Source organism: Filicampus tigris, chromosome 10 (genome assembly GCF_054856515.1).
Source record: "Filicampus tigris isolate MCC_2025a chromosome 10, RoL_Ftig_1.0, whole genome shotgun sequence".
Classification (NCBI taxonomy): Eukaryota; Metazoa; Chordata; class Actinopteri; order Syngnathiformes; family Syngnathidae; genus Filicampus; species Filicampus tigris.
Window position 1 is genome coordinate 4913316 of NC_141226.1, and position 16217 is coordinate 4929532.

Sequence of the window (16217 nt, forward strand, 5' to 3'; positions counted from 1 at the left end):
ATGTAGTTACCTTCTGATTTCCTTTGTCTGCCATGACAGCAGACACCTTATCTTTGTATTGTAAGAAAAAGAAAAAAAACATTCATGCAATTTAAATTCAAAGCTAGTGAAAAAAATCAAATCGGTCACATCAAAATGACATACCTCCATATATTAACATTAAATCACTGTTTAATAAACATGCACACACACAAAAACATGTCTACAGTGTCCGTAAGTATATATAAAAAGACATTTTCTATATTTTTAAATTGTGCTGACATTATGAGCACAAACCACTACAGTATTAACTGTTTTTATGACTACCAATTCTTTATAAGGGTAAATTCCTTTCTTCCCTCCACTGTGCAGGAAATAAGTACACTGCTAACAGGAGATTGTTGCTAACATGAGGAGCACAGTTGGTGTCGGTGGTGTTCATATTTTTTTTAAATTTTTGTAAGAATGCTTAGAGAAGTATATTTAAGATGGCAACATTGAAACCAAGTCTTGTTTGCTTGCACTGCTGACACACATGCACATCAAAATAAAAGCAGCGCATACTTTTGTTTGACTTCCTAAAGGCTGCAAAGACTGTGGACAGGCCAGATGTGGCCCGCGGGCCTTAGCATCCTTTGTGTACTATATACAGTAAGTCTTTCAAAAAATGTGGAAAAACATCAAAGTAAATTAGTGCGTTTGAAAACCGCAAGATGCGACATGTTTAAGTGAGCTTTGTATTGTTGCCGATGTGGGGGACCAAAAGTGACTCGTGTAAAGTAAAACTAAAATATGAACGAATCAATCAAAAATTTACCAAATCAAGAAATTTCAGGTTTCAGCAAGAAAATGTATAATGTATTTTTGTTACATTCATTTAAATAAATAATTATGTAATTTCTTTTGTTTGACACATAATGTTATACTGTACATTCGTTTGAATTTCTGTAAATAAAAAGACAAGCTCTTTGAGGTGCACACTCCAATTTATTCTACTGAACAAAAACATGCTTATGGAGATACAACGACACAACATCAGGTGTGTCAGAACCAAAGCAGCAGAAAATCCATCTTGTGAGGGTTTTACTCTCTATCAAAACCTTTCTGTGAATACAAGGGAGACAAAATGCTTCATGAATGAGTGTGGTGCAGGTTGATATATGTCTACAATAATTACAGTAATTGTTACATTAAAGTAAAATATTCATGCAGCATTGAAGTGACTGGTTTAAGAACATGTTCAAGCCTGTAATGGTTGCACTGAAATATATTATTATTTGCTGCACTTTAATAATAAATAACATTGTTCTTCTCATTTACAATAATATGTTCCTGTTGTAATTGTGCCAAATCAAATAATGTGCTAAATTCCTGACAACAAGACACTAACCTTTGAGCCGGCATCACGACTCTTGGCACGTAACTTGTTCACTTGAGACTCAGCGATGTCAGCTCTCTCCTCAGCTTCATCCAGCTCATGTTGAATCTTACGGAACCTGGTAAGATTGTTGTTGGCTTGTTCCTCCTTTAAAGGAAGACAACATTACGCTACATACAATATCGCTCATGATTATGTTTGTTTTATTTCAGTCTTTGTGTTTTAAATTTGGTTCAACAGAGTTGATTCTCACCGCCTCCTCAGTAGTTCTCTTGTAGGATTTGACCTTAAGTTGAAGCTTATCCACCAGATCTTGAAGACGCACTAGATTTTTTTTATCTTCTTCAGTCTATGTAGACACGCAGTATTTTTATTTGTATCAAGGTTTATTTGCTTGTCAGTCTTCCAAACTTTGGTTAGTTACCTGGTATGTGAGTTCTTTGATACGCCTTTCATACTTCCGAACGCCCTTGACAGCATCATTGGCCTTTTTCTGTTCACTGTCCACCTCATTTTCAAGTTCCTTTACCTGCAAAATGTAGAGTAATTGGCATGAAACTCAATCACAGCTGACTTTTATGACATTTAACTATGATATACGTACTATGTTAAGGTAAACTGACGTAATCGTTATCAAATTGTATGATACGCTTACCCTGGCCTCCAGCTTCTGCATTTGCTTCTTTCCTCCCTTCATTGCAATTTGTTCCGCTTCATCCAGACGGTGCTGCAGGTCTTTGATGGTTTGCTCCATGTTCTTCTTCATCCGCTCCAGGTGAGCGCTGGTGTCCTGCTCTTTCTTCAGCTCTTCTGCCATCATGGCGGCATCAGTGATGGCCTTCTTGGCCTTCTCTTCAGCATTCCTGCACTCCTGGACAGCATCTTCTACTTCTGTCTGAAGCTGGGAGGTGTCTGCCTCCAGTTTTTTCTTTTGGTTTAGCAGAGCAGTATTCTGATTTGACAAACATGGGAAACGAATTATTTACCACCAAAAAGAAAGGTCGTAGATTTGTAGATGTCAAGTGTTTCTCTCACTTGTGAGTGCAGTAGTTGCACCCTCTCAGTAACGTCCAGTAACTCTTGCTCAGCAAGTTTGCGACTTCTCTCAGTTTGCTCCAGAGTAGCCCTCAGTTCCTCCAGCTCAGCCTGAATGAGGTTGTTACGTCTCTCCACAATGGCAATGTTCTCTTTGAGATCATCATTGGTACGGACAGACTCATCTAGTTGAAGTTGAGTTTCCTTGAAAATTAAATGTTTCTATTAGCTAGCAACCTTTTTTGGGGGAGTAGTGCAGTTTCAGTCCATTCATACCTTCAGATGAGCATGAACAGACTTGAGTTGTTTCTGAGCCTCAGCTGCCTGCCTGTTGGCCTGACTTAGCTGAATCTCCATTTCGTTGAGATCTCCCTCCATCTTCTTCTTCAAGCGAAGGGCCTCGTTCCTGCTTCGGGTCTCAGCCTCGAGGGCGCTCTGAAGGTTGTCCACGATCCTCTGCTGGTTTCTCTTTGCTTGATCCAGCTCCTCATCTTTTTCAGCCAGCTTGCGCTCAATTTCAGCCTTCACTTGACTGAATTCAAGCTGGACTCTGAGAATCTTTCCTTCCTCATGCTCCAATGTGGCCTACAAAGAGGACAAATAAAGCCATGCACTGTAGATTCACTGTTGCTTGATCTGGCACAGGAATTGAGCAACGTGTGGTTCTGGATTAATCTATTTAAAGTGATGAATACTATTAAATTGCTTAATATTACCATTTGACCACACAACCTACCTCTGCCTCTTCCAGAGCACTTTGGATGTCAGACTTCTCCTGTTCCAACTGCTTTCGGATCTTCTCAAGGTCATGGATATTCTTTCCATTCTCACTTATTTGTTCAGTGAGATCGGCTATTTCCTCTTTTCATTGAAATTAAATAAACTGTACATGAAGATTTTCTGAAAATATTTGAAACAATTTGAAGTACAGAGTTGTTATTAACTGACCTTGTAGGTTCTTGTTTTCTCTCTTCATAGTCTCCAGGTGCTCGAGAGATTCTTCGTAGGAGTTTTTCAGTTTGAAAAGCTCTGTGCTCAGAGACCTTGCCTCCTTTTGAGAGCTTTCCAATTCCATTTGAGACTCCTCATACTTCTGTTTCCATTCTGCCAAGACCTGACAGATCATGTTGTTTGTTATTTTATGTTTATGAAATGACACAGATTTGACTAAAATAGCACATATTGCTTTGATACCTTATCAAAGTTTCTTTGCTTCTTGTCTAGGGCAGCAGCAGCAGCATTTGACCTCTCCACATCCACCATGAGGTCTTCGATCTCATTTTGCAGTCTGTGTTTGGTTTTCTCCAGAGAGGAACATTTGGCATTCACTGCTTCCACAGCTTCTTCGGCATCCTGCAGACGCTGGGCCAGCTTCTTCCTGCATTATGATCATTTACTTTTATTCTGCTAGAACACTTGAAACAACTTTTGAAACATATATTTAATTACTTAGCCTCCTCCAGTTCTTCAGTCTTCTGGATGGCATCAGTTTCATACTTAGTTCTCCACTGAGCCACCTCAGAGTTGGCCTTGGACATGCCACGCTGCAGTTCACCTTTGGCCTCTTGCTCCTCCTCATATTGTTCTCTGAGTAGGTCACAGTCATGGCGTGCAGACTGTACTACATGGGCCAATGCGTTCTTGGCCTGAAATTAAATACAATAGGTTGTATTTCATGTTTCAACATTAAGACTTAAGGTCTGATTTACTAAGATCACAAATAGTGGGTACTGGATTATGTGACCCAAATGCACAGAAATGCAGAGTTGAAAGGATTTTTTCCTACGTGATATTGCATGACGACTTCTTGTGACTGGCCTTCGGTCATTCAAAAGCTTCAAAGTTACATTGCTGAATGCAAAGTATGTTCTTTTTGCTTCCGGCAATTCAATAATGTTTACAAGAGCGTGAACGATCTGTTCTGAGCAGTGACGCATTTTTGGAACGTTCAGAGGCAGTATTTAAAGATGCAAAATCAGGCATTGTCTCAGGTTTGATAAATCACATTGCACATGCTTAATTCACTTATTTGCATATACTCCTCCCAGAATGTGCAAAATTAACTGCACTGCAAACTTGAAATCTTCAGTGAATCAGGTTCCTGGAGTACTGTGCTAAAACATTTCCACTACACCACTACCATTGTTGTAGTGATTGTATTTTTCATAACATTCACTATATTAGGCAAATAAATGGTGGGACGAACAAAATTACCAGAATTACAAAAAAAAGTCTTTGTAAATGACTGGCCCATACAGCAGGCCATGGAAGAACGCTTTCATTCTTGGATGAAAGTGCGAATACAGGAGGACATTCATTGTTTCATTTGTTTCTGCCAACAAACGAAGACAAATAAACCAACAGAATCAGAAGTAATACAGAATCCAAATATTGTTTTGTTAACAGTCCAACACCTTCGGCCTTGGTGGATGTTTACACTCATTACGTATGATCATTATCACTCAGTAATCCAATATAAGACTTTTGCACAGTACTAGATCTGTCACTTTTAATCGGAAGGATAAGGGCTACCTTGACCTCCTCTTCAAGTTGTCGTTTAAGGTCTTCAATTTGTTGAGTGTAGGACTGTTTTCCTCTTGTGAGTTGAGACACCAGCGAATCCTTCTCCTCAAGTTGCCTTACAAGTTCACCTAATTGTCAGAGAGGAATAATTTTTGGGGTGCATGCGACATAATGCCAATTATATTAGCATATAATACCATTTTCAGTTTGTAGTTTGGCTTTGTGCATGGTGAAGTCATTAATCGTACGCTGTCCCTCCTCTGCCTTTGATTTATATTCACTCATTTGATCTTCCAGGGACCGGCACGTTTTCTCCAAATGACACTGAAAACAACAGATTCCATGAAAAGAAGATATAAAGGGTGATTCAAAGTGAGCGAAACAACAATGACAAGCCTGTAATATGAATTACCTTTGCCTTAACGATATGTTCCATATTGGATACGACATCATCCAGTTCCAGTCTGAGTTCGCTCTTCTCCTTCTCCAGTTTCTGCTTGACTCTTTGCAGGTTGTCAATCTGCTCGCCCAGGTCAGCAACACTGTCAGCTTGTTTCTTTCTCAGCGTGGCCGCAGTTGCTTCGTGCTGCAGAGTGGCCTCTTCCAGGTCTCTGCGGAGTTTCTGGAACTCAGCCTCCCTCTTCTTGTTCATTTCAATCTGGGCAGATGTTGCTCCACCAGCCTCCTCCAGCCTCTCACTGATCTCCTCCAGCTCCCTGGCTAAGTCTGCTCTCTGCTTTTCCACCTTGGCTCGGGCAGCTCGCTCTGCCTCCAGCTCTTCCTCCAGCTCCTCGATGCGGGCCTACATTCATATAAGGTCCAATGCAAAACCTGATCATTTCTCTGTACAAGGATGTCCCAAACGTTTTAGCTCACAATCCCAAATGTGAGTGTATTGTTCAGCAGAAAACAGATTGTAATGAATACAGCAAATATTAATCAAAAGGCCCATTGTCAATTGGTGACAATGCCAAAAACTGTCCAAAGCCTTTTTTGGGTCCAAAGCCTTACTTTGGATAGGCTGCTATTAATTGTGTTTTTAAACTGACATATTTATGTAATTGACTTTTAATTAGTCGAGGAAATAACATTTTGTAGAATTGTGATAATACCTGCAACTCCTTCAATTTTTTCTGGAGTTGTGTGCTCATGCCTTGCTCATCCTCTATTTTGCCCAAAAGTTGGTTAATTTCAAAATCTTTCCTGTGAATGGACATAAATATAGTTCAGTCAGTGAGAAAGTAATTTAAAACATTTTTTTTTTTTTTTCAAAACTGGAACCTCTTACTTTTTCAGCCTCTCTTCAAGTTGTTGCTTGTCATTTTCCAGGTCCATAAGACTCTCTTGACATAATTTTAAATCCCCTTCAAGTTTTCGCTTTGCCCTTTCAAGGTCCATTCGTACTTTTTTCTCTTGCTCCAGGGATCCTTCCAGCTGTTGGGGGTCAGACATAATTTTAGTTCTCATTGATTATTGGTTATTTGCTAGTCATCTTGAACCTTACATCATCCACTTGCTGCTCTAGTTTTGACTTGGCCTTGGTCAGAGTGTTGACTTTGTCTTCTTCACTCTGAAGGTCATCCAGCGTTTGCTGATGAGCTTCTTGTAAGGCTTTCTTCTCCTTGGTCAGCTTGGCAATGATTTCATCCAAAGCTCCCATTTCCTCAGTCAGGTTCTTCACCTAATGACAAAAAGTTATATTTTCAGCTCACGAATGACTGTCTTTAGGACTTGGAGTTTATCTGGCTTTCACCTTGTTTTCAGTGGCATGTTTCTCCTTCTCCACTTTAGCAAGAGTTAATTCTAAGTCATCAATGTCCTTTTTCAGCTCAGAGGACTCGTCTTCCAATTTTCGCTTCTTGGATGTTAATTCAGCATTCATCTCCTCCTCATCTTCCAGTCTATCTAACAGTTCTTTAATTTTTGCTTCCAGCTGAATCTTGCTTTTGATCAGCCCCTCACATCTTTCTTCAGCATCACAAAGATTATCTTGCTCCTTTTACAAAAAGACACAGAATTGATTGTTATACTGTATACACTTGATTTGAACAATTTGCACATTGAATTCTAAATTTGCTGTATTCCTTATAAGTTTTAAACATACTGCCTGAACTTGGATCTGTAAGTCGTTTTTCTCTTGGAGAAGTGTAACCATTTTCTCTTCCAGTTCTTTTTTCCGAGCTTCTGATTTTGCAAATGCCTCTTTTAATTTGGCAAACTCTTCCTTCATGTTGGCCATTTCCTTCTCAGTCTCTGCTGACTTCAGAAGAGGTTTGATTTTAAAGTACATCTTCATCCAGGGCCAATTCTTGACCCCCATGAAAGCACGGATGTTCCATTGGATAACAAGTAGTGCATCCCTGTGACAATGATTTATTGAGATATTGCTACTATGAAGGGCAATCAAAGATATTTAGTCCTGAATGAGCCATATCATTAACCTGTTTAGATATGCCCATATGGATGGAAAGTTTGTATGTATCTGAATGCATACACATACCTGCGTTCCACAATTTTTTGGAATTCAATTCTTGCCAGAACACCACGTGACCTTGCCTGGATTCGGGTAATTATCAGAGCTAAACGATCATCTCGCATCTCTTCAAGCAGACCAAGGAGCCCTGCTTTGAAGAATACCTAATTTATTTAAAACAACAACAAATGTGTAAGTGTGATATAAAATTCACCCTGAATGTGTCCATTTCTACCAGTATGCCAACGATATCCAATATTGCATGAATGAACGCCAAATGATGTCTGTTAATGAGAGTCTGACTTTCTAACACAGTTGGAATAGTTCTTGTTGTTAATGATGTATATGCCATGAGTAAACTTAAATTCTTACCTTGGTGTGCCCCAGTTTGTACTGGTTATGATCAATGTCCAAAGAGCCTAATAGTTTCTCCGCTGCTTTCTTGTTATCAATGAACTGTCCCTCTGGGATAGAACTTGGGTTTAGAATACGATACCTTTTGAGATGAAAAAAAATGAAAAAGAAATAGAATCCATAAAGTTTAAATTTGCCGATTTAGGGAATATATTTGGGGTGAATGGGTCTGCAAAGAGCATTTATTATAGAATTCATGAGAACAGGTTAAGCCATTGTAGACCCTTTATTTTCTTTTTATCAATACCTCTGTTTAAAATCTCCATATAGGATCCTGTTGGGGAAGCCCTTTCTGCAGATTCTGATGCCTTCCAGCACCCCGTTACAGCGCAGCTGGTGCATCACCAGAGGGTTCTCCATGGCTCCAGGAGTCTTAGTCTCATTGGGGATGATGCAGCGTACAAAGTGGGGATGAGTAGACCTCAAGTTGGTCATCAGCTTGTTCAGATTCTCCTGTGAGTTCAGCACCAAAAACAGACTTGGATCAATTATTATCATTAGAATTTAAAAAATTGCACAAGATTTATTGTAAAATAGATGTAAATTACCCTATGTAAGGCAGATACTGTTTGAAAGGATGAGCCTTTCTTCTTGGTACCTTTACCCTTAGTGGCAGACTCTTGAGGGGAATAAGATGGAGTTATTGATAATTTTAGGGAGATAAAATGATCCAATCCACCTGTATTTGTTCAGCACGTTAAAAGCATGCACAGTGCACCAAAGTGCTGTACAAAACAATAAATACACAACATATAGTGAGGTTAACATAAAACATAATGATGGGTAAATAAATCAATTAAAGAAACACATTTCCGTCATAAAAGGAGCAATCAAATCAATAGGAATAAAAAGAGATGAAACGAAATAATGATAAAACAGAGAAAACCAGTGGCCATTCCCCCTTGCACCAGTGTAATAACAGCAGTCATTGGGAACAAATTTAAACAAACAACAGATGAGAAGCTTGTATTATTCATCCCTCAACTATAATTGGTCGGTTACAAACCTGAGTCAGCTCCAGCATAATTTGCAAAGAGGAAAGCCAGCATCTTAAGTGTCGATTTCTGGTAAAGCCCAACAACAGTCTCATTCAGAGGATCCTTGTTCTTCACCAACCAGTTGTTGATATTGTAGTCAACAGTTCCGGCATAGTGCATCAGGGCAAAATGGGCCTCTGGTTTCCCTTTGACGATTCTGGGCTTCTGGAAATTGTTGGATTTTCCTAGGTGGTTGTCATAGAGCTTTGCTTTAAAGGTTGCATCACTGGCTTTGGGGAACATGCACTCCTCTTCAAGGATGGACATGATGCCCATGGGCTGAGGAGAGCAAAAGATATATGGAGTAGAATCTACATTGCTCAAACATTTTGGAAAATCTGATCAACGACTTAGAACTAGTCTCACCTTTTCAATCAAGTCGATACAGGCTTGCAAGTCCATACCGAAATCTATGAAAGTCCATTCAATGCCCTCCTTCTTGTACTCTTCCTGCTCCAGCACAAACATGTGATGGTTGAAAAACTGTTGCAGTTTTTCATTGGTGAAGTTGATACACAGCTGCTCAAAGGTGTTGAACTGCAAATACATAGGCCACACGTATGATTACCTTAATTTCTCTGAAGCATATTGAAACAAATTCTGATCAATTATTTTAATCATGAGTCACACAAAGGCCCACCACACACAAAGGACGCAGCTGACCATTGCAAAAAAAAATTCGATATTTATCAGGGCTGTCAAAATTAAAGCACTAACTTTGGAGATTCCTTTAAATTTTATAAAAGCGTAAAATAATAATAATAAAAAATAATAATAACTCAGTTTTATTTACTTGCCGTGGCAGCTGATTTCTGCTCACTTTGCAGCCAAACATAGAGGAGAGTCACTGGCCAAAATAATTCGTGCACTTTCAAAGCCAATTTCAAGTAACATATCAGTTGTGTGTCTTTGGCGTATCGTTCAACTTGTATTTTACAGGAAAAGAATTGTATATATAAGCATCAAAGAAAGCTATTCAAACAGTCTTTGATTCAAAATATTCTTCCAAAAATTCCACATTAATTCCAAGTTTTTACCCAAGTAAATATCTGTTACAAACTTTGTAGAAAATTATCGTTGAAAAATGCGTTTAATCGCTATCAATTATGGGAAATGTTGCAATTAATTAGTTTTTTAGAAAAAGGTTTTTTAAGTCATATTTAAGTGACATGAATAGCTGCTATGGTAGAGTTGTCGTAAACTACTTAGGCTTACCAGAATTTCATTATAGTAATTCCAATTTGTAGTGCCTCTTGTGAAAAAAGTGTCTCGGCACTTAAACTGATCAAAACACACAAGAACAAATGACAGACAGCCGATTGATATTTTGCTTAGGATTACTAAATATTACGTCGGAGGGCAAACCCGCTTGATATGTAAAAAATTGTCACACCATTTTCCACTCGGCATGGAAATAGGAGACCTGTGCTAATGTAAAGATTTGTAAATATTACAGCTGGTAAGCAATACTATTCAGAAGTGTGTAACTTTTAGGCTAGGTTCACATTGCAGGTCTTAATGCTCAATTCTGATTTTTTTTTTTAATGTGATTTTTTTTGTGTAAGCGTTCATATTACATTATAAATGCGACCTCGGTCTTGTCTGCTGTATGAACACATGCGTCACCAAAGTGACCCGCATGCGCAGAAGAAGAGACGACGTCACTCCCGACGTTGTGTTTGCGGAAGTAAATGTGGTCCAGCGTGTCATAAATACCGTATTTGGGGAAAATCACGATACGGCACTTTAATATCTCATTTCATAGAGACATCACAAATGATGACGTCACGTCATAGCGTAGAAAAATTAATCGATCCGAGCCGTGGCTGAATTAATATGATATATGGGCAAAAAAATCTGATCTGGGTCGCATTTGCCTGCGGTGTGAACCTAGCCTTAGACAGCCCTATTTCTTTTCTTATAACATGACTTTAAAATGAATGTACATTATTCTATCTCTATACATAAAACATTGCCTCAGTGGCTGTACTTAATAGTTGAGGCCTAATAACTCTCGTGACCCTCTGAACACACATGAATCTAGAAAGACCTTCTATGTTCCTTGTATGCATTTGGTGAGGCATGATTTTCTATTCTTTACGCTGTTGATTCACAAGCACCTATTCGCTATTCAAGGTAGCCAAACAAATCCTTTATTGTGAATCAGTGACTTGAGCCAGTAGCTTTTGAAAGCAATAATTGTAAACACCATTTGGTACCAACGAGAAACCGCTTATGTATATTTATATTCGTTTATTTTGTTTGGCCTATTTTATCAGGTAAGGGCTGTATTAAGTTACGATGTCAATACATTTAAAGGGCACTTCTCACGATATTGCCATACACTCCATCTATTAATAGCGCACTAATTCATGTAATAATACTAGAATCGCCAAAGCCATTGAGGTCAGTGGATTGGGAAAGAAAAATTTGCGCTAAGCAACAGACTCTGAGGCTCCTTTGAGAATCAGACCAAAATATTTTTGTGCACCCCTGAATATATATTAAGGGTTGGGTGAAGGGAGCTACGGTGTAATTTGATAGGAGAAGAACATTTTTTGTTGTTATTTATGATTGGATTATTGTTATTATTACTATTTTGTGTTTTGTGTGTATGTTTCGTTTCATGTACAATTTGTGTAGCGTTGTTGTCTTTATTTCTGTTTTCTTTAATTTTGCCTTGTTTTACCACCATAAAACATGGTAAAACATTGTCAGCATTACAAAAGAGAATCAGTTTTCATTTGACTTACCTTGACAAATAAAGGTTGAATTGAGGGAAAAAAAGAACAATGTATACTGTATTGGTATGACTTGTCGGCGCCACAGCAGACATGTGCCATTTGAGTCTCGCATAAACATGTAAAATCCAGAAAACCCACACTGTGCACCAGTTCAGTCAATTTTTGCATTGTCACACGTGCCGGCGTGCATAACTCACATCAAAGATCTCGAATCCAGCGATATCCAGGACTCCAATAAAGTATTGTCGAGGCTGCTTGGTGTCTAGGGATTGGTTAATCCTCATCACCATCCACAGAAACATTTTCTCATACACTGACTTCGACAGTGCACCAACAGCGTAGTACACCTAAAAGTAAAATAAAACTCAACATGTATTCGGAGTTTATCTTGAAAGCAAGATTAAAAAACACACTTTACCTGGGCAACATTTTGTCCCTTAGTGACCCATTCATTTCCTACTTTAACTCTTGGATGACAGAGACCTTTGATGAGGTCAGCAGAATTCAAGCCCATCAGATAAGCAACTTTGTCAGCATCTGCGTCAGAGAAATTAATGGTCATCATTAAAGTAGCCAGTGCCTCACAATACAGTACTGAACTTGTTTCTTTGTCACTTTGTTGGATTTATATACAGCAGGGGTCACCAACTCCAGTCCTCGAGGGTACCTGTGCTGCATGTTTTCCATCTATCCCTGCTGCATCACACCTGAGTCAGATGATCGAGATCGTTATCAGGCTTCTGAAGACCTTGCTGATGAATTGATCACTTGAATCAGGTGTGTTGCAGCATGGAGAGATGGAAAACGTGCAGGACCAGCACTTGAGGACCAGGGTTGGTGACCCTGTGTATAATGAGGTTAACCTGATATATATATATATATATATATATATATATATATATATATATATATATATATATATATATATATATATATATATATATATATATATATATATATATATATAATAATAATCACCTTCAGTGCCATCTGCCTCTGCCTGCTCTTCTCGCTGCTTTTGCTTAAACCTCATGTTACCATAGTGCATAATGGCCCCTGTTAGCTTATAAATGCTGTTCTTCTCTTCTTGAGTGAAGCCCAACACATCAAATGCATCCTGATGAATGGAAATGAAAAAGAACATGTAAAAATAGGATGTGAGTCTCTTCTCCTTGTGGATTGAATTGTTGGATGTAGAACCAATTGCTAAGATACTGCGAATGAGAAATTCAGCTCACGTCAGTGGCCATGAGCTCCTCCGAGTCATTGATGGAGGCTACAGTTGTCTCTCCTTGGGAGATGAAGGCATAGTCGTAGGGGTTGTTGGTGATGAGCAGCATTTCTAAAATAATATTGCACAGAAACCAAAATATTTATTTGATTACAATGCCTCTATAATAATGTTAAATAGGGGATTATTATTCCCTCTATCGTGTTACTTACCCAGAAGTTCAGGTTTCACCTGAGACAAGATCTGGTAGAAAATGTGATAGTCTCGTTCAGCCTTGAGTTGGTAGGTCACACGAGACTTTTCCAAAAGGTCTAGTAATAATTTGAATGTTGTTGTGACACACTGATGTGATTTGTCTTGATTTTAAAATCATTGTGAATTGTTCCGCTTACAAGTTTCAATGTCAGCAGAAGCCAGCTTTCCTCGGTTGTCAAAATGAATTCTGATGAATTTACCCTACATCGAAAAGAACCACATTAATCTCGTTGTTTCACTTCATTTGAGAAATTAGAGCGCACAACCACTCACAAATCTGGAAGAGTTGTCATTCCGGATGGTCTTGGCATTTCCAAAAGCCTCCAAGGCCGGGTTTGCCTGGATGATTTGATCCTCCAGTGTACCCTGATTGGTTGATTAAATTGCATAGATTCATATCCATAATTGAAGTCAGACAAAATGTTCTTCACGTTTTTCAGATGGTTCATTTGACCTAGTCATGCAACAAATCTGAATAAACAAAAATATAAAACTGTAAGAAACCTTTTTCTCATCAGCTGCATCTTTCTTTCCAGAACTTGGGACTGCAGCAATGCTGGCAAAGTATTGTATTACCCGCTTGGTGTTGACAGTCTTTCCAGCACCCGATTCCCCACTGAATTCAATAGAGACAACATCAGTTCAGTACTATTAAAAAGTGCATTTTCTGGGACTTACGTGATAAGAATGGACTGGTTTTCTCTGTCTGTAAATGAAATAAATCATCTTTCTGTCATTCATGACTTTTACATAAGAATAGAGTGCTTGAAATGACCCGATTTTGTACCTGCCAGCATGTACTGGTAGGCGTTGTCAGAGATGGAGAAGATGTGAGGAGGAGCTTCACTCCTCTTCTTTCCTCTGTAGGCAACAACTACCTCTTGGTTGTAGACTGGCAGCCACTTGTAGGGATTGACAGTGACGCAGAACAGCCCGGAGTAGGTCTGCCACAATGCAAATGAAACAAACTAGCAAATCTTTTCAATTCGGAGACATCAAGGCTGACAGGAAATCGACAATCACAATGATCATCTTACGTAAATCATCCATGCCGCGTAACGCTCTTTGAGGTTAAACAGCACAGCGGGCTCATGAAGGAAAGTGAACATGGCCATGTCTTCAATTTTATCAAACTTTGGCGGGTTCTGAGGGTGCACGTCACAATCCTTCACAGTCACAGTCTGTAGACAAATAATAATACATTCGCATGTAATCCCAAAACCTGTGACGCGTTCTGACTGAAATGGCTTTGAAGAAAGTACCTTTCCAAACTCAGTCTCAGCAGTGACCTTGTCACCATCTCGACTGGTGATAGATGCCTTTACAAACTCAACCTCTTGGTCAGGAACAAAACATTCCTTCTTCATGTCAAATTGACGAGTCTGAGCCTCCAAGCGCTCCCTATCTGACTTTCTCAAATAAGGAGCAGCCGACCCAAACTCTTTCATGGCAGCGTCGCCCATTGTAACCTGTCTAAGATTAATACATCCATATTGTAAATAATACAGAATGTACATTTCATGCAAATTCATTCAATGAATTAGGATCCAAATATGTCAATTTAAAACACAGAAATTACACAGTATAGCTTAAGTAGTAATTGAAAAGCAAATTAATCTAATACTTGTCCCTGGAAGTTTCAGTTACATGTACTGATTTGTGTTCTAAACTTTAGATGCCAATAATATTTCATTAAAAAATATACATGTTAAAAATAAAAATAAATCACCCTTACCTTGGGTGGTTTGCTTTGAGGCAAGAATCCGTTTACAACAGTCCAACCTGATAAATTAAGCCAATCAACTAATGTAATAATAAGCAGAGCAATAGGTGAATAATATTACTAGCATCATATGATTCTTCACTTACCTGTTGGCTAAGTTAAGCAAAGAGGCACGTACCTTACAGCAGTCCTCCCTCCATTAATAAAGGTTGTTTGTCTGCCAAATATGGGATACAATTTTGGATAAAGGTTGCACAATATAAAAAGCTTTCTCTTAATTGGGCGGGATGCTCTGCTCCTATTCGTTGCTTTCATTTTGTGACCAACAAGGGGAGGGTAAGAACTGAGGTGGCAATCACACACCGACTTGACATGATTTCCTGCATAAACAGAAATGAATTCATAGATGACACCACGCATCCTACTTGGCACCATCCAGATTATGATATTGTGTATGTTGATGTGACATTAAAAAAAAAATTCAACCACCCAATCAGGTTTCAGTAATATATACGGTATGTGTGTACAGTACATGCAATTCAAAAAACACACCAAAACTATATCCAAACTCAAGCCATCATGAATACTGTTGTCCCAGTCAAAAATTATCAGCCAAATAAGATTTCTGCATCAGACCTTCTGTTAAATCCGATATATCCCTGGTCAGATACAATGAATGATTTCATGCCTATTTAATTTCTTCATTTTTGTTGAGGTTGTTATCCAATTTGGAGTTAAAAGAAAGAAATAAAGAAAAAACTGTTATATATTTATTCAGCTGAGTACAATCAAAAAGTTTACTGAAGGTCACTCGTGAAGGTGGTAGCAACACATTTGTGACACACTTGCGAGACTGGATTGTTGCAGCTGCTGTCGAGCGAGCCCAAAGGTCATGGACTTACTTCACTCACACAACTGCCGATCGCTGAGAGGTCTACACCCTTTATCTCGCGGTGTCGTCATCGTATTGTTCTTTTTCCTTTGGCCTTGACGACAAAGATAACCGTGTGAAATTCTTGTCTGGATTGTTTCTCCCTGATTCAGAAACGAAACAGCTGTCAGCCCTCATGATGGATGAGGGTTAACAGGTGCAAAGCACTCAGAAAATAGAACTCATCTTATTAAAACTACATATTTATTTGTTTATTTTGTGTGTGGGGGGGATCTGAATCTTTAGCTGATGTATATGCTTACTTTTATATTATACATTCTATAAACACAATACAATATCAACAAATTAATTCCATTCTGAACACATTTTTTTTCTACATCTGGTTGTATGAAGCACTAACTCATTTAAGTACAAAATTCTATTGTTAGAAGATATTATTATAGACTCCTTTGCTTTTGAAGTAAAGTGTGCCATTATGCAGCATACCAATTTGTTAAGAACTAATTTCAATTTGTTTTCAAATTGTTGGCCTC

The 16217-nt window shown here is 38.6% G+C and overlaps 1 protein-coding gene across 1 annotated transcript; it reads right to left on the reverse strand.

Annotated features, from left to right (window-relative positions):
* Nucleotides 1–946: 946 nt before the first annotated feature.
* Nucleotides 947–14852, reverse strand: LOC147140433 (myosin-7-like). Its single transcript, XM_086043877.1, has 38 exons — nt 14805–14852; nt 14332–14542; nt 14107–14250; nt 13857–14013; nt 13748–13775; nt 13574–13685; nt 13343–13435; nt 13207–13270; nt 13027–13125; nt 12822–12925; nt 12562–12700; nt 12002–12120; nt 11781–11930; nt 9206–9376; nt 8809–9118; nt 8351–8421; nt 8050–8255; nt 7761–7884; nt 7416–7552; nt 7020–7275; nt 6669–6911; nt 6420–6596; nt 6204–6349; nt 6028–6118; nt 5328–5717; nt 5113–5239; nt 4925–5043; nt 3842–4038; nt 3587–3770; nt 3341–3506; nt 3129–3253; nt 2669–2977; nt 2393–2596; nt 2013–2309; nt 1782–1886; nt 1611–1706; nt 1370–1504; nt 947–1083 (listed from the first exon to the last, which is right to left on the reverse strand). Exons 2-38 carry the CDS (start codon nt 14530–14532, stop codon nt 1063–1065), a joined length of 5817 nt encoding a protein of 1938 aa, XP_085900003.1. The 5' UTR covers nt 14533–14542; nt 14805–14852; the 3' UTR covers nt 947–1062.
* Nucleotides 14853–16217: the final 1365 nt, after the last annotated feature.